A 24483-nucleotide genomic window follows, 5' to 3' on the forward strand; every position below is an offset into this window, starting at 1 on the left:
TTGCCTGCAACTGCCTGAGGCCCAACTAACAGGGCCCCAAACAGCTATGGATTCATACAGATGTTAAGATATGAAAAATATTGAATTATCTTACTATTCTGACTCATTGTAACCTTACAAAAGGCCCCCATAGCACACACACATGTATGCAACTACACTGTCAGATTCAGATTTGACTCAAAGGAATATATAACAATTCAAATATGATGCATTATTATATGTTATCTTTTCAGCATCATATCAGATCCACGTTGAACACGCGTTAAATAAATTCAAGCATGTTGGGCGTCACAAACTGCTCGACACAAATCTGTGCTTAAACCGAAAATACAAACATTTTACGCACCAATCCGTGATTTATCAATATTCATTTTACCTGAATATGTTCTGAGTCTGCATAAATATTTAGAACGACCTGAGACCAGATGATGAAGGCCAGCCCAGCTGTCTTACTGTAAACAAGCACATTTCTCCTAAATATTCATCAAAAATGTCTTTAAAAGGCTTTAATTAAACAATATTAAAACCCTTAATTTACAAATGTGTATGAAATAAGTATGAAGTTGTTGGATCACACGAGCTGAAAACAACGCAGCCACCACTGAAACCTAATTCTACAAACAGCTAGAATATTAATGATAGAAGTGAAGACAGACGGAGGTTCTCCTCGCTCCATAGTTAGAGACATCAGTGAGTTAGAGCTCGTTTATACAATGAACCAAATTCTGCCTCGATCCCACTTCCCGTACATGTGTTGACCGAGAAGAGAGAGGAACTCACCTTGCTGGAACTCATTGAGCTTCTTGATGGCCTCGTCTCTCTCCTCCTCCAGCTTCTTGCACTTATGTGAAACAGACAGAGAACAGTCAACGTTCACGACCGCTGCTGTTTTAATCAACCGTCAGCACAAATGAGTGAAAATCAAACCAGACATTTGATGCCAGCTTGAGTTTATACAACATTTGAGTCACTGCTCAAAAGCTATTGAGCTTTAATACCGAGCCCAAACTAGGGTTACCTCTAGTGGTGTAACGGATCACGGATCCATCCGGGATCGGTTCGGATCACCCCTCACGGTTCGGATCACCCCTCACGGTTCGGATCACTTGTGAACCGCGGATCGATTGAGTATTTTACTCTTTTACAGTTTAATCATCATAGTGTGTAATAACGTTGTGCTGCTGTTCCTTTTCAAGTAACAGTCAACAGTTTTGGTGGACAGAAGCGTTCTCTTTCAGTACTGATCAAAGGACGAGGTCATCAACACACCTCATGTTACACTTCAACTCAACAGAACTGAAGATTCTTCAGTGTTTTATTTTGATTGATTTATTTCATTTTGTTTCAAAATGAACATCTTCAATATGTTTGTTTTCATGTAAGACTAAAGCCCAAAGCTCTTTCTTTAAGTCTTCTTCAACTTCTTTAATTAGTAAATGGAAAGCAAAGTTATATTTGACTCCTCCCCTTTTCTCTGCTGATCCGAAAAATGATCCGAACCGTGACTCAAGAACCGAACCGCGACTCGAGAACCGCGATCCGAACCGAACCGTGAGCTTTGTGATCCGTTGCACCCTTAGTTACCTAATATGGGTTTCTGAGGGCTGATACTAATTAGAGCTGAACAATTTAGAGAAAATATATCTATTTTCTATTATTTTGAGTAATAATACTATGACAATACAATTTCTGATTTTAGAGGGAATGATCGTTTTTACATCATTATTCTCATTTGTATTGAACAACATTATGGTGTGATTACAGGGATCTGTACAAATCCAATCCACATGTATTTATAAAGAATGAAGTAGTTAAAGGCCTGTACAATCAACCAAAACATAAAAACACAGTTATAACACAAAAGACATGTTTGAAAGACAAAATGATAGAGAAGCATCTTTCTTAACTAGTTTAAAAGCAGAGAATACAAATGTGTTTAAGAAGCGATTTTAAAAAGGCACTGAGGCCTAACACGCAGAGGAAACTCATTCTACAGCTTTGGGGCAACAACTGCAAAGGTCCGACCTCACCTGTGCTTCAAACCTGATCTAGAGACGACAAGGAGCAGCTGGTCAGCTGACCTGAGGGACTTTGATGGGATGTATGGTTGTAGAAGGTCAGAGAGATACCAAACAAAGACGGTTTCTTAAAGGCTTTTACCAGCCGAATACAAATCTAAACAAATAAAAAATACTGCATTATTATTATTTGTCTCTGGCTTTCATCGTGAAAGGTTGAAAGGAGAAATAAAGTTTGCCATCTCATTTGGGACTCAGGCAGCAACCTCCAGGTGTGAGAAGTGAAGCTGAAGTGCCTTTAACTTGAGTAGTTGAGTTTAGTCTCTACATCGTTACATTCAAGTCTTCTTCAATACAGCATGATGTTCATTTAGTACATTATGCTCCATTTAGAGTCAAACAGACCATAAAGCAGGGGATGATTTAGGGGCGGGGCTACACGCTGATTTACAGGTCTTCTTGTTTCTCGTTCTCGTTCTGTGTGAAAGTGTTCATGACAAAAATAGCGGTTCAAAAAAAATATATTGACGTGCATAAGAATCACACGAAACAAAAATAGTCCATCGAGTGTGTTCTGGTTGGGACACCCATGTCAAAGTCATGATACCGAGCCTGAGCTTAAATAAGCCTCATCCTACTACTGCTACACTATTAGTGCCTTCAGGTAGTACAGCTACTACTACTGCTTGTACTGTAACTGTGTACTGTCCCATAGTACTGCTGCTTCTAACCCAACTCCATGTATCAAGACTTCACACGGTCTTTCTGATGACAACACGTACCTCCATGGCTGCTGTCTGGTGCTTCCTCTGCAGGCCCTCGTACTCCTGCAGGGCTGTGGGGGGTGAAGGATACCAGTAAGCCATATTCACCAAGTCACAACACAGCAAACGTCCAGTGAGGAGCAGAGAACTCCCTTCAGCCTGTTTAATAATAGGTGGCAACTTCTCCATCATGTGACACCTCCTCATTCAGAGACTTCCTGTGTCACCTGACTGTGACAGCAGGGAAGTCGCTCTCTGCTTGTTTGAGTATTTCTCTCTGGTGTACAGTAGTAAAGGGAACTGCCTCCTATCATGAATGTGTATTAATAGATCATCAGGATGGTAGCTGCCAAGATTATTAAAGAAAACACGGGTTACATGTGTTCAATACTTTATAAAAGAGAACAAACAGGTGCAGTTAAAAGGCTCCTGATGTTTTAAACAGACAGAACGTTCACTGAACGTTCTAAACGGTCACTGAACGTTCACTAAACGCTCTAAATGTTCACTAAACGCTCTAAATGTTCACTAAACGTTCACTAAACGTACTAAACGGTCACTAAACGTTCTAAACGTTCACTTAACGTTCTAAACGGTCACTAAACAATCTAAACGTTCACTTAACGTTCTAAACGTTCACTAAACGCTCTAAACGTTCACTAAACGTTCTAAACGTACTAAACGGTCACTAAACGTTCACTAAACTTTCACTTAACGTTCACTTAACGTTCACTAAACGTTCACTAAACGTTCTAAACGGTCACTAAACGTTCACTAAACGTACTAAACGTACTAAACGGTCACTAAACGTTCTAAACGTTCACTAAACGTTCACTAAACGTACTCAACGTACTAAACGTTCACTAAACGTACTAAACGGTCACTAAACCTTCTAAACGTTCACTAAACGTTCACTAAACGTTCTAAACATTCACTAAACGTTCTAAACGGTCACTAAACGGTCACTAAACGTTCTAAACGGTCACTGAACATTCTAAACGTTCACTAAACGTACTAAACGGTCACTAAACATTCTAAACGTCCACTTAACGTTCTAAACGTTCACTAAACGGTCACTAAACGTTCTAAACGTTCACTTAACGTTCTAAACGGTCACTAAACAATCTAAACGTTCACTTAACGTTCTAAACGTTCACTAAACGCTCTAAACGTTCACTAAACGTTCTAAACGTACTAAACGGTCACTAAACGTTCTAAACGTTCACTAAACTTTCACTTAACGTTCACTTAACGTTCACTAAACGTTCACTAAACGTTCACTAAACGTTCTAAACGGTCACTAAACGTTCACTAAACGTACTAAACGTACTAAACGTTCTAAACGTTCACTAAACGTTCACTAAACGTACTCAACGTACTAAACGTTCACTAAACGTTCACTAAACGTACTAAACGGTCACTAAACCTTCTAAACGTTCACTAAACGTTCACTAAACGGTCACTAAACGTTCTAAACGGTCACTAAACGTACTAAACGGTCACTAAACCTTCTAAACGTTCACTAAACGTTCACTAAACGTTCTAAACGTTCACTAAACGGTCACTAAACGTCCACTTAACGTTCTAAACGTTCACTAAACGTTCTAAACGTTCATTTAACGTTCTAAACGGTCACTAAACAATCTAAACGTTCACTTAACGTTCTAAACGTTCACTAAACGCTCTAAACGTTCACTAAACGTTCTAAACGTACTAAACGGTCACTAAACGTTCTAAACGTTCACTAAACTTTCACTTAACGTTCACTTAACGTTCACTAAACGTTCACTAAACGTTCTAAACGGTCACTAAACGTTCACTAAACGTACTAAACGTACTAAACGGTCACTAAACGTTCTAAACGTTCACTAAACGTTCACTAAACGTACTCAACGTACTAAACGTTCACTAAACGTACTAAACGGTCACTAAACCTTCTAAACGTTCACTAAACGTTCACTAAACGTTCTAAACGTTCACTAAACGGTCACTAAACGTACTAAACGGTCACTAAACGTTCTAAACGTTCACTAAATGTTCTAAACGTTCACTAAACGTACTAAACGGTCACTAAACGTTCTAAACGTTCACTCAACGTACTAAACGTTCACTAAACGTACTAAACGGTCACTAAACCTTCTAAACGTTCACTAAACGTTCACTAAACGTTCTAAACATTCACTAAACGTTCTAAACGGTCACTAAACGGTCACTAAACGTTCTAAACGGTCACTGAACATTCTAAACGTTCACTAAACGTACTAAACGGTCACTAAACATTCTAAACGTCCACTTAACGTTCTAAACGTTCACTAAACGGTCACTAAACGTTCTAAACGTTCACTTAACGTTCTAAACGGTCACTAAACAATCTAAACGTTCACTTAACGTTCTAAACGTTCACTAAACGCTCTAAACGTTCACTAAACGTTCTAAACGTACTAAACGGTCACTAAACGTTCTAAACGTTCACTAAACTTTCACTTAACGTTCACTTAACGTTCACTAAACGTTCACTAAACGTTCACTAAACGTTCTAAACGGTCACTAAACGTTCACTAAACGTACTAAACGTTCTAAACGTTCACTAAACGTTCACTAAACGTACTCAACGTACTAAACGTTCACTAAACGTTCACTAAACGTACTAAACGGTCACTAAACCTTCTAAACGTTCACTAAACGTTCACTAAACGGTCACTAAACGTTCTAAACGGTCACTAAACGTACTAAACGGTCACTAAACCTTCTAAACGTTCACTAAACGTTCACTAAACGTTCTAAACGTTCACTAAACGGTCACTAAACGTCCACTTAACGTTCTAAACGTTCACTAAACGTTCTAAACGTTCATTTAACGTTCTAAACGGTCACTAAACAATCTAAACGTTCACTTAACGTTCTAAACGTTCACTAAACGCTCTAAACGTTCACTAAACGTTCTAAACGTACTAAACGGTCACTAAACGTTCTAAACGTTCACTAAACTTTCACTTAACGTTCACTTAACGTTCACTAAACGTTCACTAAACGTTCTAAACGGTCACTAAACGTTCACTAAACGTACTAAACGTACTAAACGGTCACTAAACGTTCTAAACGTTCACTAAACGTTCACTAAACGTACTCAACGTACTAAACGTTCACTAAACGTACTAAACGGTCACTAAACCTTCTAAACGTTCACTAAACGTTCACTAAACGTTCTAAACGTTCACTAAACGGTCACTAAACGTACTAAACGGTCACTAAACGTTCTAAACGTTCACTAAATGTTCTAAACGTTCACTAAACGTACTAAACGGTCACTAAACGTTCTAAACGTTCACTAAACGTTCTAAACGTTCACTAAACGTACTAAACGGTCACTAAACGTTCTAAACGTTCACTAAACTTTCACTTAACGTTCACTAAACGTTCACTAAACGTTCACTTAACGTACTAAACGTACTAAACGGTCACTAAACGTACTAAACGGTCACTAAACGTTCTAAACGTTCACTAAACGTTCACTAAACGTACTCAACGTACTAAACGTTCACTAAACGTACTAAACGGTCACTAAACCTTCTAAACGTTCACTAAACGTTCACTAAACGGTCACTAAACGTTCTAAACGTTCACTAAATGTTCTAAACGTTCACTAAACGTACTAAACGGTCACTAAACGTTCTAAACGTTCACTAAACTTTCACTTAACGTTCACTAAACGTTCACTAAACGTTCACTTAACGTACTAAACGTACTAAACGGTCACTAAACGTACTAAACGGTCACTAAACGTTCTAAACGTTCACTAAACGTTCACTAAACGTACTCAACGTACTAAACGTTCACTAAACGTACTAAACGGTCACTAAACCTTCTAAACGTTCACTAAACGTTCACTAAACGGTCACTAAACGTACTAAACAGTCACTAAACGTTCTAAACGTTCACTTAACGTTCTAAACGGTCACTAAACAATCTAAACGTTCACTAAACGTTCTAAACGTACTAAACGGTCACTAAACGTTCTAAACGTTCACTAAACGTTCTAAACGTTCACTAAACGGTCACTAAACGTACTAAACGGTCACTAAACGTTCTAAACGTTCACTTAACGTTCTAAACGGTCACTAAACGTTCTAAACGTTCACTTAACGTTCTAAACGGTCACTAAACAATCTAAACGTTCACTAAACGTTCTAAACGTACTAAACGGTCACTAAACGTTCTAAACGTTCACTAAACGTTCTAAACGTTCACTAAACGTACTAAACGGTCACTAAACGTTCTAAACGTTCACTAAACTTTCACTTAACGTTCACTTAACGTTCCCTAAACGTTCACTAAACGTTCTAAACGGTCACTAAACGTTCACTTAACGTACTAAACGGTCACTAAATGTACTAAACGGTCACTAAACGTTCTAAACGTTCACTAAACGTTCACTAAACGTACTCAACGTACTAAACGTTCACTAAACGTACTAAACGGTCACTAAACCTTCTAAACGTTCACTAAACGTTCTAAACGTTCTAAACGTTCACTAAACGTTCTAAACGGTCACTAAACGGTCACTAAACGTTCTAAACGGTCACTGAACATTCTAAACGTTCACTAAACGTACTAAACGGTCACTAAACATTCTAAACGTCCACTTAACGTTCTAAAAGTTCACTAAACGCTCTAAACGTTCACTAAAAGTTCACTAAACGGTCACTAAACGTTCTAAACGTTCACTTAACGTTTTAAACGTTCACTAAACATTCACTAAGCGTTCTAAACGTTCACTAAACGTTCACTTAACATTCTAAACGTTCACTAAACGTTCACTTAACGTTCTAAACGTTCACTAAACGTTCACTAAACGGTCACTAAACGGTACTAAACGTTCACTAAACGTACTAAACGTACTAAACGGTCACTAAACGTTCTAAACGGTCACTAAACGTTTTAAACGTTCACTAAACGTTCACTAAACGTTCATAATGGAACACAACAAACACACACTGAACCCAACGCAACAAACACACACTGAACCCAACACAACAAACACACACTGAACCCAACAAACACACACTGAACACAACAAACACACACTGAACCCAACAAACACACACTGAACCCAACACAACAAACACACACTGAACCCAACAAACACACACTGAACCCAACACAACAAACACACACTGAACCCAACACAACAAACACACACTGAACACAACAAACACACACTGAACCCAACACAACCATGAGTCCACTGTACATGCAGTAACAGCAGACTTCTGTACAGAGGAATGTTATTCTTTATCAGTAATCATAATGTAGCTCCTCGAGACATTCAGGTATTTTGGACCAGGGATCTGTTGACACTGTCTTGCAGCGAGGTGAGCTCTGAATGGAGGGCTTTGTAAAGGAACAGTCTGATGTTGCATTACACAGTATTGTGAGACAAAAACAGATTGTACAGTATATCCAATACAGGGTAGAAGACTGAAGACTGAGTAACCGCTCTCTTTTTATTTTCACCTCAATCAAGAAGTGTTTGGTGCTGACGGCTTAAGACAGACTCCAAACCTGCCCCCCCACTACGAGGCAACGCCTTCAACACAACCGGGCCGCCAAAAGAGTGAGACGCACACAACCAAGCAAGTTATTCATTAACTTAAAGGCAACATGAGAGGCAAGCTTAAACGAACAGTGGCGCCAACGTCAAATCAATCGGTAACATTTCTGTATGTCATTCTTTGACAAATATCGAAATACCAGCAATGGAAACATCATTACATTATGCATTTGAATGCATATTATATTGGCCATTAAAGGCTGTTAGGCTGTCCTGTGATATCTTAAAAGCTGGTTTCAAGTTGCTCTGCAGTCACAGTACAGGCCTGCCACTGTCATGAATAGTAGTGAGCACTGCATGATGTGTTAGGGGCCTTCAGGTGGTCCCACTGTTCCTGATCAGAGGCCCTGACTAGTCCACTTTAGTTCGGTGCTTACATGAAGCATGTTCTACATTCAGGTCCATCCAGCCTGTATCTGTAATCGCTCATCCTTCCCAGTGTCAGGCCCAGATTAGCCTAACCGGCATGTCTCTGGAAGGAAACTCCACACAGAACGGCCCAAAGCGGACCGGCGGGTTCTAACCCCTACACCACCTCACGCACAAATCAAAGTCATTTGTGTTCAATAAAATGAGCACACAGCAAACCACTGAGGCCATGTACTGATCCAGCACAGGAACACTGGGAGAGGAGAGGGGGAGGGGGGTTAGGGGGACCAGCAGATCCCTCTTGTCTGAGGACGTAGACTGGGTTTGGACGATGGGGAAACGTGTCACAGCGCCTTACTTGCAATGATGCTGATCCGCTCGCTCTGTGCGCTGGTGTCACATGCATGCGCCTGCACATGCACGTAAACCCCACGCACATGCACGTAGCAGCGCACGGTGCTGGCTAGTGGTGGAAACGGTCTGTAGCTGGTTCTTCTGAACTCTGACTGGAACAGCACCAACGATGACAGGGACTGAGCCAGTGTCACTGACTAACACCAGTGGTGGAAAAGCACTGAGATCTATTCATTATAACTAAGATGTTATAATAGCATACTATAATACATACAGTACAATAAGCACATGTCCTGCATTCAAAAGTATTCAAGTGTATAATCAATCAAATGTACTTAAAGTATTCATGTAAAAGTGTTTACTATGCAGCCAAATGGATTCTTTAGTTGTGACATTATAATATATTATGATATCAGATTACTAGTTGTATCATTGATGTAGTAACATGTAATGCTGGATGTAATAGAGCAAATTGATATCATTTTGGATGTGTTGAATTTATGAAATACAATGCATTGTTATACAGAACAATGCATTGTATTTCATATACTCATGGATACATCTAGTGAAGTAGTTTTAGTTGTGTGGGGCTGGTAGAGTCTCTTGCATTGTCATAACTTTATTTATCGCACATTCAGTGTCGACCTCTCAGAACACGATGTGCAGAAAGCGTTGAACATAAGCAGAACTCTGTATGAAACACATCAGCTGTTGAGGTCCAGGGGTTCATACGTGCATTAAAATGCATGGTGACGTCATAGAGGCGAACAGGTGCACGTGTACAGAGGATGAACACACAAAGGAGGAGAGGAGAGCACGTGACAGCAAAACGACTGCAAGCAGAGACACGACATGAAAGGAAAATAGATGATTCATAGAATACATATTTGAAAACGATACAGAACATCTAGTTGGGCCCACGAGCTGTTAAACCCAGTCCTGGTTCTACAGTAGGTAAAAGCCAAGTCCCTCTGCTCGACATGGGTTTTGACCATGAAGACAAACGAGATGAGTCCAGCAGAGCAGAGCGAGTCTCCCTCCGAGAGGACTGACCTCTCCCCAGCACAGAACGATGACTCAGCGTTATCTACTCCACCACTGACCCAGACACTGACCCAGACACTGACCCAGACACCACGGCTGTATCATTCACAGGAAACCGCGTCATCGATGTATCACATACTAGCATTCAGAACGCGTATTAAAGCCAGTGCTGCACGAGCGACTAACGAGCGCAGCTCCACGTCAATCGGTTCTATTCGTAGTTTCTCTCAGTGTAGGAGCGCGTGACAGAGCGTCGGTGCGGGCCCACGTATTAACCGAACTTACCTTGGTTCGACAGCTTTGTGATCACTGTGATTTTATTCAGCTCCTCAGCCGCCATAGCGAGGAAGGCTTTATCCAAAGTTCAACAGGAAGTGCTCCCACGCGACACACCTGTAAAGGTAAAGTTAAGAGTCCCTCGCGGGCAAGCCACACGCGCACAGTAGCGCAGACTGCACTGTACAGGAAGAGTACAGTGAACTACAAATGACATGCATGGACATATTCAGCATCATGTCAGCCCTGCGCATTCCCTACAGCATGCTTCCATTAAAGGACTCCGGCATGGCGCTGAGACCCGCTCGCGAGCATCTAATACATGTTAAAAAGTGAAATCATAACATACCACTAAACCACATGATAGGCTGTTCAGCATGCTCTGTTGAGTGAATGCTTTAAAGGAGCAATGTGTGCCACGTGTTTTGTTTCCATTGAGATGATACAACTTACTGTACATTTAAAAAAAAAAAAGAAGCAACACTTCCCACTTCCCAAACTGACTCCGCTCCGGATCCGCCCCGGAGGTATCACAGGCTCCGGATCGGAGTCTACTTGAGCAGCGGGACGGATCTGGAACGGAACGGATACGCGTCAAAGATCCAGACCAGATCCGCCACAGATCCGGCCCGTATCCGTTCATGAAGCGGATCCCTTACTCAAAACGTACAGAAATATCTCAAGTCAAGCGGACCAACATCTAGATTGCTTTATAAAAGTGTGAATACTCTAATAATAATAACATGTCAGACAAATTGTCTCATGAATGTGATTTGAAGGGCTTTAATTTTGAAATGCCCCATCAGAATGTCCTGGTTCTCTCTGAGTGACACCTTGAGGTGGTCTGCTATACACCTGAGGTGAAATGATTTTGCAACTATGCACCATTTCCTCTAAAATATAATCTGACGTTAGACAAATTGTCTCATGAATGTGATTTGAAGTTGTAAAACGCTAAAGTCTGACACCAGGAAACAAGTGAGAGGATAAAATCTAAGAAGAATGAGATATGATGTATGCCTAATTGTAAATATTCAATCATCTCAATAACGTGCACAATCCTCCACATAACACAGTCATTTTGTGACTATTTTGAAAGCTTTCATCACTTGTTAGAATGTCTCTTCAGTCATCATTGATATGTCTCAGTCGGAGTGATTTTACAATAGATTCATCCGTTAAGGTTCACAGGAGAGCACAGCATTCAGCCCGATGTCCTTTTCTTGGGTTTCTGGGGGAGAAAGATTGACTTTTATTTTGGAGGAGGAAATATCTAAGGAACACACAAAACTAAGATGAAGCTTCAAGGGAAAAGTGTGTTTGTAGAACTCTCAGCTCAAACGGTCTGTTAACTGCTTTGAACCAACACCGAATGAAGATCTGAACAGCTGATAAGAGGACATTGGAGCGGACATGTTTCTGTTAAACATAACATCTGTAGTTAATCCTCCTGTATTTTTGATAAGGTTAGATCAGGTTGTTCCAAAAAGTGATGCGTTAACGTTTCTCTTGCCAAACTATAAGAACGTAAAGATTTGTATTGTAGACTGCAGCTCTTGAAGAATTGATTTTTATTTTAAAAACAACATTTTAACAATAAATTATTTCTGTAGAATATCTAATAAAATGATTGTAATGTGAAATACAGCAGTGAAGCAGTGACCTGGACTAACTAGTGCCCCTCATCGCTGAGGTTCATGAAGGTGTTGAGTGACAGGTGGACAGAGAGGAGACGGTGTATACTCATATAATTTAATTTATTCATGGACACGTTACCTCACAAAACCATTATTGTTGCACAACAAAGAATTAGTTTCAGCAGACAGATGGGAATGTTTAATATTATCTTATAGACTCATCTTTTTGCAACACAAATCAAAACAACACAACAGAAATAATGTAAACATCCTCACTGTTTTTTTTTTTCCAGAGTAGATAAGAGGAAGCAAGAGGGAAGCAAGAGTCACTGCAGACAACAGCGAGCAAACATCTGGCCCCAGTGTGGTGGAGCGAGACCACCAGCTGGGTCTGGTCACCACAAACGCTGTCTCAGCATATCGAGAACGGAGACGTGAGAAAATCAGTAAGAGCCAACTTGAAGCAACTGACATGAAAAAATACAGCAGCTGCTTATTATTCAACAATAGGAATACTAGACCATGACATCACCCTCAGGTCCATGCCAACATGGTGACGCGTTTGTGAAGCTGTAAACTTGTGTCGGTCAGCATCTGATCATTTTCTAAAGCTTTTCGTTTAGAACATGACAATCAGCGTCTCTGACAGTCTGAATACACGTCATGAGCTTCAGCTGACTGACCCTGACAGCAGAGGACTGCGCACACACACACACACACACACACACACACACACACACACACACACACACACACACACACACACACACACACACACACACACACACACACACACACACACACACACACACACACACACACATCTGTCTTCAGCTGGAAACCTCTTGCTTTAGTGGGAGGTGAGGGGGATCAAGCAGTAACACCCCCCAATAAATAAGGACTCATTTATCATTTGTAGGATATGTTCACTTTTTTTGTTTTTGCAATCAAGGGGTAGACATTACAACCACAGACACTTGTCACACACTTCTGGACACATATACACTACAGTACATCTACAGCAGGGGGACATTATCAGCCTGTTCTCATTCAGGGAAGGAAGCGGGGTAATAAGAACAGTGGGGGAGGAGGAGGAGGAGGGAGGGAGGGGAGGACGGGACGGGCGAAGGCTCCACAACGGCTCACCTCCGAGCCGCTGGAGCAGCAGGGCTGTCGGGGGAGATGAAGGAAAGGAATGAGGGGAGCAGAGGATGCTGGGTAAAAAGGGTGAGTGGGACGAGAACCAGGGGCGTCCCTTTGTGTGAGCTTCAGTGACGGGCGGCAGACTCCCTGGGGTAAAATTCAGCCAGGGTGCTCTGAGGAATCCTCTTGAGCATCTCCTTGGGGAAGATTCGCAGCAGCTGCCAGCCGATGTCCAGCGTTTCATACACCGTCCTGTTGTCGTAGGGGCCTGGGGGGGGCGAGAGGCACAGCGGTGCTGGTGAGAACCCTCATGAAGTGCTTATTACAGAACACTACAGGCTAGAGGGATGGGCTAGTTTACAGCAGGTTATAACGCGTCATTAGTTAGAGACCCAGTGTAATTAAACAATACGGTTGCACTCCAACTGTTAATGAAAAATAGGCTACTTTATTATTGCATGGCCAATAATGTCAGCAACACTCTCCCGTTACCCTGAGTAATGGCCGTCTGTATCCACTCTACGTTCATTCATATCTGCTCCAACATGAGCTTAGAACCAGTCAAACCAAAAACAATGAGCTGAAAAGTTCCTTAAAGCGAATCCTCAAAAGCAGAAGCATGTGACGTACGAGTCGACACACTGCAGCTGTGCTGCTGTTTGTCAAAAGCTAAGAAATCACAAGACATACCGTACAATCAATGGCGTCAGCATTTCAAGGGCAACATACCAAGAGCTTTTATTACGACCATCTCTAGAATTCTTTGACATCAACAATTCCCGAACAAGGACACATTTTGAGATTTCACTTCCTGTTCTCTCGTCATGTTGGTCAGGTTACCGTCTGGTGAGAAACGACTCCTCTATGGCCGTCGACGTCAGGCGGAGACACTGGTAACAGTGCTGGGAATCCAAATATCAAAGGCTCAATTAAACAAAAGTTACAGTTCTCTTACAGCGTTAGCGTGTCTTCACACCTGATGTGAGCGCAGCCTCAGTTGCACTTAGTGTTTAGGTGAATCATCTAAAGCTAGGTGCTGATTCACTAATGACACCCGAAGTTTTCCGCTTCCAGTTATTATGCTAAGTCGGGCTAATCACAGCCCAACTCGAATGACTTCACACACATTCAGCAGCAGGTCACTCAAAGCTGCTCAGCTACAGCTGCTGGACTGAGTGTCAGTAGATCCACCTCTACGCTTGAGAGAACGTGACACGGAAACAAGGAAGTCCTGTCTGAAGAAATGCTGACATGGTGTCACTGATGAACAATTAACCAGACATACCGCATCTTCATTCGCACTATTATCACCTTTCTGCACTCATTTCTAGAATCCATTGTCATTGTTCTTTATGCTCATATGTATTCTTGGATATATATTTATATTGTACATAGCACTTTGATGTTAAATGTTTATGCTTTGTTGTCTTTAATGTCCTTGTTGTTATATTGTTCTTGTTTATTTTTGTATATTCTATGTATGATGAGAGCAATGTGTAACCAGAGTCAAATTCTATGGATGCAAAAAAAACGCAAACATGGCCAATAAAGCTGATGCTGATTCTGATTCTGATATTAAACGTGTTTTAGAACCTGTGGCCTCTGCTGTAATAGATTCCTCCGATAAGAAAAGAATGAATGTGTGACCTGAGGTTGAGGCTCTGCTCTGGACTCGTTGTACTGAGGCCCTTTAGATATTATTCTTGGGAGTTGGAGACTTCCCTCTCCCATCTTTCCTTATTATGTCTATTTTCATAAGGAATCTATAAGTGCTCCAAATGAGAAATACTACCGAGACCATTCAACCATTGTAGCGGTGAGCTTTGTTCATACTCCGGTATGCTTCAGCAGCGGAGGAGGAACCCACACAGACCACTATTCTCCAAGGCCAAACGTGAACACAGAACACAATGCAGAGGCTGCTTCTACCACCGCTCACTACGCACTAGGATAGAGGAGCAGGAACCGTGAGCACTGTTCCTACTACAGTCTGAGCTGATTTCTGAGATAGACGCACGTGTGAAAGCCTCTGTGGCTTTACTGTCAACAGCAACGATGACGGCATGTTGCGCTACACTGACCTGCAATCAAAGTCACTCAGCATGGATGTTAAAGGTTACTGAACTGTGACAGAAATGAAGGGACAGACACATTAACGGTTGTCTAGACTATGCATGAACCTTCACATCCTCCAGGGAGTTAAACTACACTTTACTTTTACTTCCTGCTCATCTATCCTAGTGCGTAGCGAGCGGTGGTAGAAGCAGCATTGTGTTCTGTGTTCACGTTTGGCCTTGGAGAATAGTGGTCTGTGTGGATTCCTCCTCCGCTGCTGAAGCATACCGGAGTATTTTGCGCCGTCTCTTTTCTCTCATGAATTTCAGATATATAAGAAACAGTCTAACCATGCAGGCTGACCTACTGCTCAACCAGCTGGGTCTATTCATATTCTCCATAAACAAGCTGTAAAAACACAGAAGTCACCATCACTGCAACATCCTCATCAAACACCATATCTTGAGTTGGGAGAACCTCATTAAATCCACTGATGCGTGTCTGGTTTTTAAAACGTTACATGGTATAGACCCCGCCTCCGCTGAGTGACTTTATTAAACAAAGCGCTCAAAGCAGCAGAATCACTGGATCTGCTTCAAGAGGTGATTGTGTCATTTCACATGTCAAGCTCTTTTAATAAATCTACATTCTCTGTGAAGGCAACGCACGCACACGCGCACACACACACGCACACGCGCACACGCGCACGCGCGCACGCGCACACGCGCACGCACACACACACACACACACACACACACACACACACACACACACACACACACACACACACACACACACACTCTGTCTGTCCTGCTTGTTTTGCCTATATGTGCATTTGTCTTGTTCACTGTTGCTATCTTCCATGTTTGATGTGTGTTGTGTGTCTCAGTGTTATATATGAGCTTGTACTGTAGGTGGTTTGTTCTGCTCTGCTCTAGTGTCAGACACTTTTCTTTTGCTTATGTGTGTATTGGTTTTGTCTATACGTTTTTGTCTATCTATGAATTTTAATTCCATTTTATTTGAAAGTTTGTAATTTTGAGGCAGCCTTCAAAACATCTGTCCGGGGACAGCAGATGAAAACTAGCCTCTCTGGCTAACTCTGGCTCGCCTACAGTTTCACTGTCGATTGGTGTGCATTGTCCCTGCAGAACAAATAAAGGAATAAACTTAAAATCACCAGAACCCTCCGTTCCCACGTCTGACTCTCCTTTCTAATCGGTGTGAAGCTACGTGTCTGTGTGCGCTCTCTTCAGTCACTTCCCCATGCCGACGTGTTATTGGTGGGTATTTAAATGACAGTTTCTCTGCTTACTATGCGACAGCGGTCCAATCTGTTCTCGAGGTCTATATGTGGTACGCCGACTAACCACTGAATCACACTCCTGCTGCTCACACACTATCGACATATAAAGCAGTACAGCATCTGCATGAGGTGGTCTGTGGTGAACTCACCATGTGGGATGCATGTGCAGAGATCACACATCAGCCTCCAAAAATCATACCACACAAATGAATCCATTTACAATTCTACCTTCACGAAGCAGGGCTATGGAGAGCCTCGTCTGACCAACACATAACTGATGAATGCCTCAACAATTGCCTTTTCAATGATACAAATGGATGGATGGTAATTGATGTTCTGTCGATCAGCTAACACACAGCTAAACATATGAATGATGGAGACATACTACCTCTGACTAATGCATGGAAATAAGGTTGAACACGTGTGAATAGTTGCCTCTTCTCACCCTGAGCAATGAAGTTCTTCTCAAACTTCTGCAGGAACTCAAGGTAGAGCAGATCATCAGAGGTGAGGGCCTCTTCTCCCACCACGGCCTTCATGGCCTGGACGTCCTTACCGATGGCGTAGCAGGCGTACTGGAGACGGATTCAGAGAGATGTTCAAAGAGAATCGTAGTCAGACGTCTGAACGTCGTCCTTTTCATGCATCGTATCGTTGTCAGTGCTTTAGTTATTCAGAGGGCGACCTTCTGTCCAGGTTACGCATTCTTTAGGTGCAACAGGCGAGAGTATTTACCAGCTGGTTTGAAACGTCAGCGTGGTCCTTCCTGGTCATCCCCTCGCCGATGGCTGACTTCATCAGACGGGACAGAGAGGGCAACACATTGATAGGTGGGTAGATCTGAAAGACAATCATGAGATTACATGTTGACCTATGACGCAGTGGAGAGGGACATTTGGACTTCGTCATGGATATGTGGACGGGTGAGAGTATTGCATTCCGCTTCCTTTCAGTCTTCGTTGATACTTTCAATGAGGAACAACGCTGATAAGAGAAGGACTTAGCTAACACGATCCATATTATACCGAGAGGAACATATTACTTCTGCTCATTCAGCACTGTACCGAGTAGATTAAGACATTCATTCAAGCCAGATCGGTTTACTCTCTCTCCAGTTGTCTGAGGGGGACAGACCTTTCCACTGCACAGTGCAGTGTGGAGACAGAAGGGACGTCAGCTGACCTTCCTCTTAAACCTGGCTTGTATAAAAGGGATTCTCAAAGTATGAAGAGTGTCAAAAGTGATGAAGACGGATGGATAGAAGTGATGAAGACGGATGGATACCTGTCTGTTGTGCAGCTGTCTCTCGACGTAGACCTGGCCCTCTGTGATGTATCCGGTCAGATCAGGAATGGGATGGGTGATGTCTGTTGAGAGGCACAGAGACACATTCAATCACAGCGTACCCCACAGCTACGTGTGTACAGCATGCGCTGCATACTGCAGTGCTGTTAAAGTGAACTCCAGATGTAAGGCCTCAGCTGAGTCAACATCCAGTGAAGAGCATTCACTCACTGACTGGCAGGCGTTAACAGAATGTCACACATGGGACAGAAATAGACAGAATCCATGTTTTAAAGACCTTTACTCTAAATCGAGAGCTCTTGGGAACGCCAAGAGGGGGGGGGGGGGGGGGGGCGCTCCTGTTCAACTAGGTAGGAGTATGCTCTTCATACGCGTTGCTATGGTAACTGCAGGCATCAAAAATGTCTCCTAAGTCCATTTGAGATGCCCACTGCAGTCAGTCACACAATGACTGGACAAGAGATTTAGGACACAGCATTCATCTGCATGAACCAAGCTGACATCCAGAAGACGCACGAGCACACAAGAGCTATCAGCGTCGCTCTCACCATCGTTGGGCATGGTGAGAATAGGGATCTGGGTGATGGAGCCATTCCTGCCCTCCACACGGCCGGCACGTTCGTAGATGGTGGCCAGATCGGTGTACATGTAGCCAGGGAAGCCTCTGCGGCCGGGCACCTCCTCTCGGGCAGCAGAGACCTACAGGGGAGGAGTGGGCGGTGACATGAGAGCTGTGAGAAGCATGAGCTCAAAGGAACCAAGGCTAACACACATTTACATTTTATTTCATCAAGTTTGAGAACATGTTAACGCTGCATTAATTCCCTTTTGGCAACCTGGGAGCAGCAGACAGAGCAACAACATCACTCATCTGGAGTCGTGTTTGTGTTGTTTATCTGGCTCTTTAGCTTCTAAACGCTCCACTACGTTCACCAGCTGGTCGCCTATTGTTAGCTAGCTCAACTACGCTAATTAACTTAGTTCAAGTTAACCCATGTAGCTTGAATAATTAATGAAACCAGCAAGAGACCGTTGTTTCAGACAACATATCGATAGGCGCTGGAATCAAGGATGCAATATTTAAAAAGTTGCAATGATTCTCTTTGCTAATACTATCCTTGTAAAGTGCATTCATGTCATGCTAAAATGGACATTTTGAGAGGCTCGCAGCATGTAAAAGTTATTCACTACATGCAACACATTTCACCCGGTCGTCTCTTCTCTATAGAACCGTAGATTAGTGCAGCATTAACGTCCTAAAGCCTTGACCTGTGGTAACAGGGTGGTAGACAGAGATTCTTTTGTCTCTGCAATACTCTTCCACACAAACAGAGATCCACTAAAACCATTTACTGCTCGAGAGTCAAGTGATGCTAACTCCTTTAGCGTCTTTCACAAGAGGCAAACAAACGGCTGGTTGAACATCTTGTCATTCTGTCTTCAGGCCCTCTAAAAAAAAAAAAAAAAAAAAAGACCAAAAGTAAAGCCTTGTTCCCAAAGTCAAGTGACTTAAGAGCAAGAAGGAAAGAAAATGCATCCCATTCACGCTCCCATTCAGAGGTTGATGGCCAGGTTGAACACTGAATTCACATTCAATGCAGAACTCAACCTTCACGCGCGTGAATGGGAGCAGAAGTTAAACGTTAATGTCCTCCTGGCTCTTTGTAGCGGCTGAAACACCATGGAGCTGCCCGAGCCTTAGCCGACTACTAGCGCCGCCAACGTGTGCCAAGGTTACAGACGGCGAGCCAAGGAGGAATAACGCACATAAATGCACATGGACCATTCAAAAACATGGCATTGTGCTGCCAGCATATTGAGACAGCAAACTGTACTGCATAAAAGAATTATCACAGAGACACAAGAGTGAGTCAAAGAGGCCTGACTCCTCGCCTCAAAAGGGGGGGGGGGGGGGGGGGACAAGAATGAATTAAGGTATGAATGAAGGACATATTAGCCTCGCTTTCAGCAAGGAGCACAAGACTTCAGTGAGTCTATCACCTTTGTGCTAATGCTGCAGAGAGTTCACATCGCTGTGGTGCTTCTCTGCAGAGAGGACTCTTTGTACTAACCCCTTCTAACAACAACACTCAGTGCACGGGACATGTTTCTACCCTAAGAAAACAGAACCGGCAAGTCATCAGAGACATATTAAGTTATCAGAAAAATACTAGTGACGGCCCAAAAAACACACATACTGGAGTTTATCCTAATTCAAGCCCACATACGCCATCCTGCTTACGCAAATACTCCAAATGTGGATTCATCCTCAGCTGAAAATAGTCCCCAACACAGGATCCATTTTCTCCAGTTTGAGTAGCATCTGCTGAATAACGACATTGACCAGCTGCTGTAGGAAATGGCCGAGCTATTCTGATGAATTTAACCACTTCATTGTGAACAGATTTGAAGTGTTTGAATCCTCAGAAGGAATCGGAGGTCTCTGGGCTGAGTCACAAGGTAAGATCCACTAACGCATCGTTGGTTCGGGCCTTTTCATGAGATTCATGATTTATTTTTAAATGCCAGACTCATCCTTCAACCCTTTCAGAAGCGGTAAAGTGAACGGTCGTAGCTATCTATACAGTATGTCAGCCCGTTCCTGTCGAGATGTCCATTTACTGCTACCTATTTCTTAACAATAACCACACTATATCCAGAAGTGCACTACGGGATTCTCACTGCTTGGAGCAGATGGAGCATGTGATGGATGTGAAGACTGGGACTAGGAGGTGTAGGACGGAGGAGCTGGTGGCGGTACCTCTCTCAGAGCCTCGGCGTAGGAGCTCATGTCGGTCAGGATGACCAGGACGTGCTTCTCACACTGGTAGGCCAGGTACTCCGCTGATGTCAGCGCCAGGCGGGGGGTGATGATGCGCTCGATGCTGATTGGTCACAGAAACAAATAAGTTACTCCATTGTACACATAACAAGTCTAAAGAGAGTGGTCATGCATTTTACTCTACAGAATATAAAGCCGGTAAACATTCTGTGGATAGAACAGCATTAACTAAGCTCAACATCCACGCTGGGACTGGTTGGTGCGATGACTGGGATCATTTGTGAATCTTACGTGGGGTCATTGGCCAGGTTGAGGAAGAGGCAGACGTTGTCCATGGAGCCATTCTCCTCGAAATCAGACTTGAAGAAGCGGGCGGTTTCCATGTTGACCTAGAGACAAGGACACGGAGGCACCTGGGTGAACCGTCTTCAACCACTTCAACAAAGGATCACACACAAGCCGCTTTCAGACATCGAACATGTGACGGAACGGAAGAGAGACAGCGTGAGGTGAAAGCTCTGAAAAGCAACACGTTAGCTGTTGTAGCTCGTTGATTTGACAGGTGAAGAGGTCATAGAGGCGGTGAAGAGGTCATGGAGGCGGTGAAGGTACCAGAACGGTGAATTGGTAGAGCGACCAGAGTTCTCTCACAGGCTTCGTCCCTGACGGATCTTAAAAACGTGTCTTGCTGTTGAAGCCTTTAACGGATGGCATCACACGTTTTTCAAGCCATGGAGAAATCCCTTCCTGATGCAAGTCCAACAGATCCAAATGATGGGGGACAAAATACTCTGCAGGCAGCGAAAGACTCTGCTGCCTGTTTCATAATGTCACGTCAAGTCTGGACTCTCATTTATTCTTTTTTAGCTTGCATGCTGTGTGTTTAGTGCTTTGCTGTGCGTTTAGTGCTTTGCTGTGTGTTTAGTGCTTTGCTGGGGGGGGACTCAATGGGACTCAAGCGCCTCAGAAATGAGACTGACTTCTATAAAAGTGTCAAAATGTTGACGTAACCAGGTGCATGGTGTGTGCAGGGGGCTGAAGTAAAGCAGCACACCCTCACAACGGAGGAGCTAGACGTGTGGGAGGTTTGACATTTTGGATGTGAAAACGGTCACCAATCGTTTGACGGCTCCATTAACGGTCGTGACCGTGGCTCAGTTCATCCCGTCTGCATGTCGAGGCGTCCTCCAGCGAGACACCGAGCCCCAAGCTTCACACTGCTGCCAAATGCTTAAGATGGGTCAAATTACATGCATGTACTGTATGTGGCAATTACAATAGAGTGCAATCTTCTTCTTCTTTACTTTTAAAACTCTGGTTAAGCTGACTAAAAATAAAGAAACATTGAAATGGACTGTTGCTCTCAGTATTGAGAGCAGCACTACATGTAATCAGTTCTTCCATAGGAGGAATAGAAGCTTTATACTCTAGGTAAACAGAACGGCTTTGTGGTGTTTCAACCATTAAACAGATGCATTGGTGCTGTTGTGAACACAAGGTCCTTCAGTTTGTCCTTTTAAAACATGCATATCCACACGTTGACTTGTATGAATCCCTATTAACACTGCCTTCCTCTCCTGCTCGACTGACCACAATGGGACGTGAACCGGTGGAGAAGTGGAAGAGGGAAGGATTAGTATTTAGCAAGTGAAGCAAGTGTGTGTGTGTGTGTGTGTGTGTGTGTGTGTGTGTGTTGGGTACAGGTCAACCTGTCACAATCGGGGAAACAGGAGGAGCAGCTGAAGAGGAGAGAACTTGATACAGCGCTAAAGGGCCTGTTGAATTAGTAACCTGTCTCCGTGAACGGGGATATGCTCAGAGGTGCAGAAGTAACAAGAGGGACTTAAAGGTTAAATCACCTGGTGAATAAAAGACAGACAGCAGGGCGGAGAGGAGGGACAGGGTGTCACGTCAGGGTTAAAAGGGGATTAGAGTCACAGAGGGGGGGGGGGTGCAGTTTGTCCACTTACCCCCATGGCTGCGAAGACAATGGCAAAGTTCTCAGCGCTGTAGTCCATCACGTCCTTGGACTTCTGCACCAGGCCGGCCTGGCGACAGATCTGGGCGGCAATCTGGGAGCGAGAGAACACAGAGCGGGATTTAGACACGGAGCGCTCTGGAGGCCGACACGCCGTATCCAACGGCAACCTAATGAAGCCGTGCGCAACTGCGGGAGGATGTGAACGGTGACCTTCTCCTTCTGTCCGAGGGTGAATAGAGAGTATGGAGTCTGCTTATCGAGGGCAAATCCCTTTGAGTCCCTCGTCACATCCAGTTAGATTTATTGGTACCGGAGGTTAACAGAACTTCTCAAAACTCAAAGATTCAGTTGACATATGCCGAGTGAAATAATGCAGAAACTCTATAGCTTTTAGTGGTGGACTCATTCATGTTTACAACCTTCAAAACCAGATGAGCAACACAAGACAGGAAACACTGATTCAATGTATCCGACACTGTAAAAGAAGTGGAGCCTACACACCTTTAATCTATTTTAAGAAAATCCAACTACATATTTTCAATAAGAATCAATTGGCTTTGAGCTAAGACCATTTATCATTCACACAGATATAGAATATCAGCCTACGGTTGACATATTCCACTTGTGTATGAATACAGATATCTTCAGTTCTTTTTAAAGCCACAACCAAACCCCTAAATCCAACTAGAGAGACGAGTCTGTGTGACACTTCATGAATTTGTGGAATTTCACGCTCATCACATGATGTCACGGCCCCGGTGTTGATCCGGCCTGACCCCTCCGTGCACCCCGGGTTCAGGCACCTGGCCCATAGAGGAGCCCGCCACACGCATGACCTCCGTGACATGCGCTGAATGAAACAATGAGCAACGTTTTCACACCGTCCCGATGGCACGACAAGCGGGTCATCATTAGGCGGACAGCACTCGCCGTGGGTTTATTCGGCCGCGTTTGATCTTTCCCTTTCAAACAGCGGATGGGATTGGGGTCGATGGCTGTATGTATGCTCGTGTAGCACAATAAGGGACGCAATGCTGAGTAAAGCTTCCCCGAGCTCAAGTCAAGCATTAGGAGTCTGTGTTTGTCTACCTCAACAGTGATGCTTTGGTTAACACTACGATCTGCTTGACTTTATCCATAAGCATGTGTAGGAAACAGGTACAATCATTCCAAAGTGTTTGCATGGACTAGTTCACTGTAAATCTGGTTGTTTGAGTGACAGGGAGAGAAAAGCGACCTTAGAAGAAGAGTTTAACAGTAATATCAGAACCGACAGGACTGACTGTTGATTTTTACAGACATGCTGAGATTCACAGACAAAAACAGGCAACAGGCTTATTAGATTTATTCATAATCCATCACTTTTATATTTTCGACTACTGCTACTTTCGCAGAAACCAAAAATTTGTATGTTTTTTTTCTTCATATTTTCAATTGTATTTTGGGTAAAAACTGATGGCGGCAGATAAAAAAACAGTTTTGTGTCAAGGTGCTGTATATTTGGCTGTCGTAACCACTTAAAAATAAGGTTTTAGTGGATATCAAAAGATTTGCCATAGAATGTGGTTAGTGACTGACAATTGAAAACCATTTCCAGACCCTAATGCATTACAGTCTGTCCCTGAGCACTGATGTGTACAGGACTGTGCGAGTGAACAGAAGAATACAGAGTTCCACGTCCTCGTTCTTTAGGCTGAAGAGCATCAAAAACAGCCAATGGTCTGTCACACAAGGAACCTCAGCTGTGCTGCAGAGCTTCAGCAGACTGAATGAACAAATAATGTTTTGTGTGTCGTCTTTGTGACCATCGCTCGTTTCAATTCATCAGATTTTTGTTT

General features: G+C 43.1%; 2 protein-coding genes across 4 annotated transcripts in view; both read right to left on the reverse strand.

Annotated features, from left to right (window-relative positions):
* Positions 1–10703, reverse strand: part of shtn1 (shootin 1) — a 34880-nt gene extending 24177 nt beyond the window's left edge. For 2 of the 3 annotated variants that reach the window (XR_011104926.1, XR_011104927.1), the window contains exons 1-3: positions 10446–10703; positions 2801–2853; positions 781–841 (exon numbers count right to left, since the gene is read on the reverse strand). Coding sequence is in view for 1 of the 3 variants with exons in the window: in XM_068728131.1 (XP_068584232.1) it covers positions 781–841; positions 2801–2853; positions 10446–10500 (169 nt within the window). In the remaining 2 variants the exon portion in view is untranslated. The remainder of the gene's footprint in view (positions 1–780; positions 842–2800; positions 2854–10445) is intronic. The other variant, XM_068728131.1, reaches the window with a different exon arrangement.
* Positions 10704–12174: 1471 nt separating this feature from the next.
* atp6v1ba (ATPase, H+ transporting, lysosomal, V1 subunit B, member a) overlaps positions 12175–24483 on the reverse strand; it is a 31555-nt gene continuing 19246 nt past the window's right edge. The window contains exons 7-14 of the mRNA XM_068728149.1: positions 22635–22736; positions 20956–21053; positions 20644–20767; positions 18431–18581; positions 17862–17944; positions 17313–17417; positions 17023–17152; positions 12175–13484 (exon numbers count right to left, since the gene is read on the reverse strand). Coding sequence (XP_068584250.1) covers positions 13342–13484; positions 17023–17152; positions 17313–17417; positions 17862–17944; positions 18431–18581; positions 20644–20767; positions 20956–21053; positions 22635–22736 — 936 coding nt within the window. The 3' untranslated portion in view covers positions 12175–13341. The remainder of the gene's footprint in view (positions 13485–17022; positions 17153–17312; positions 17418–17861; positions 17945–18430; positions 18582–20643; positions 20768–20955; positions 21054–22634; positions 22737–24483) is intronic.

The sequence above is a fragment of the Cebidichthys violaceus genome, unplaced genomic scaffold, assembly GCF_023349555.1.
Source record: "Cebidichthys violaceus isolate CVI_PGR_0920_01 unplaced genomic scaffold, fCebVio1.0.p SCAF_10, whole genome shotgun sequence".
Taxonomy (NCBI): domain Eukaryota; kingdom Metazoa; phylum Chordata; class Actinopteri; order Perciformes; family Stichaeidae; genus Cebidichthys; species Cebidichthys violaceus.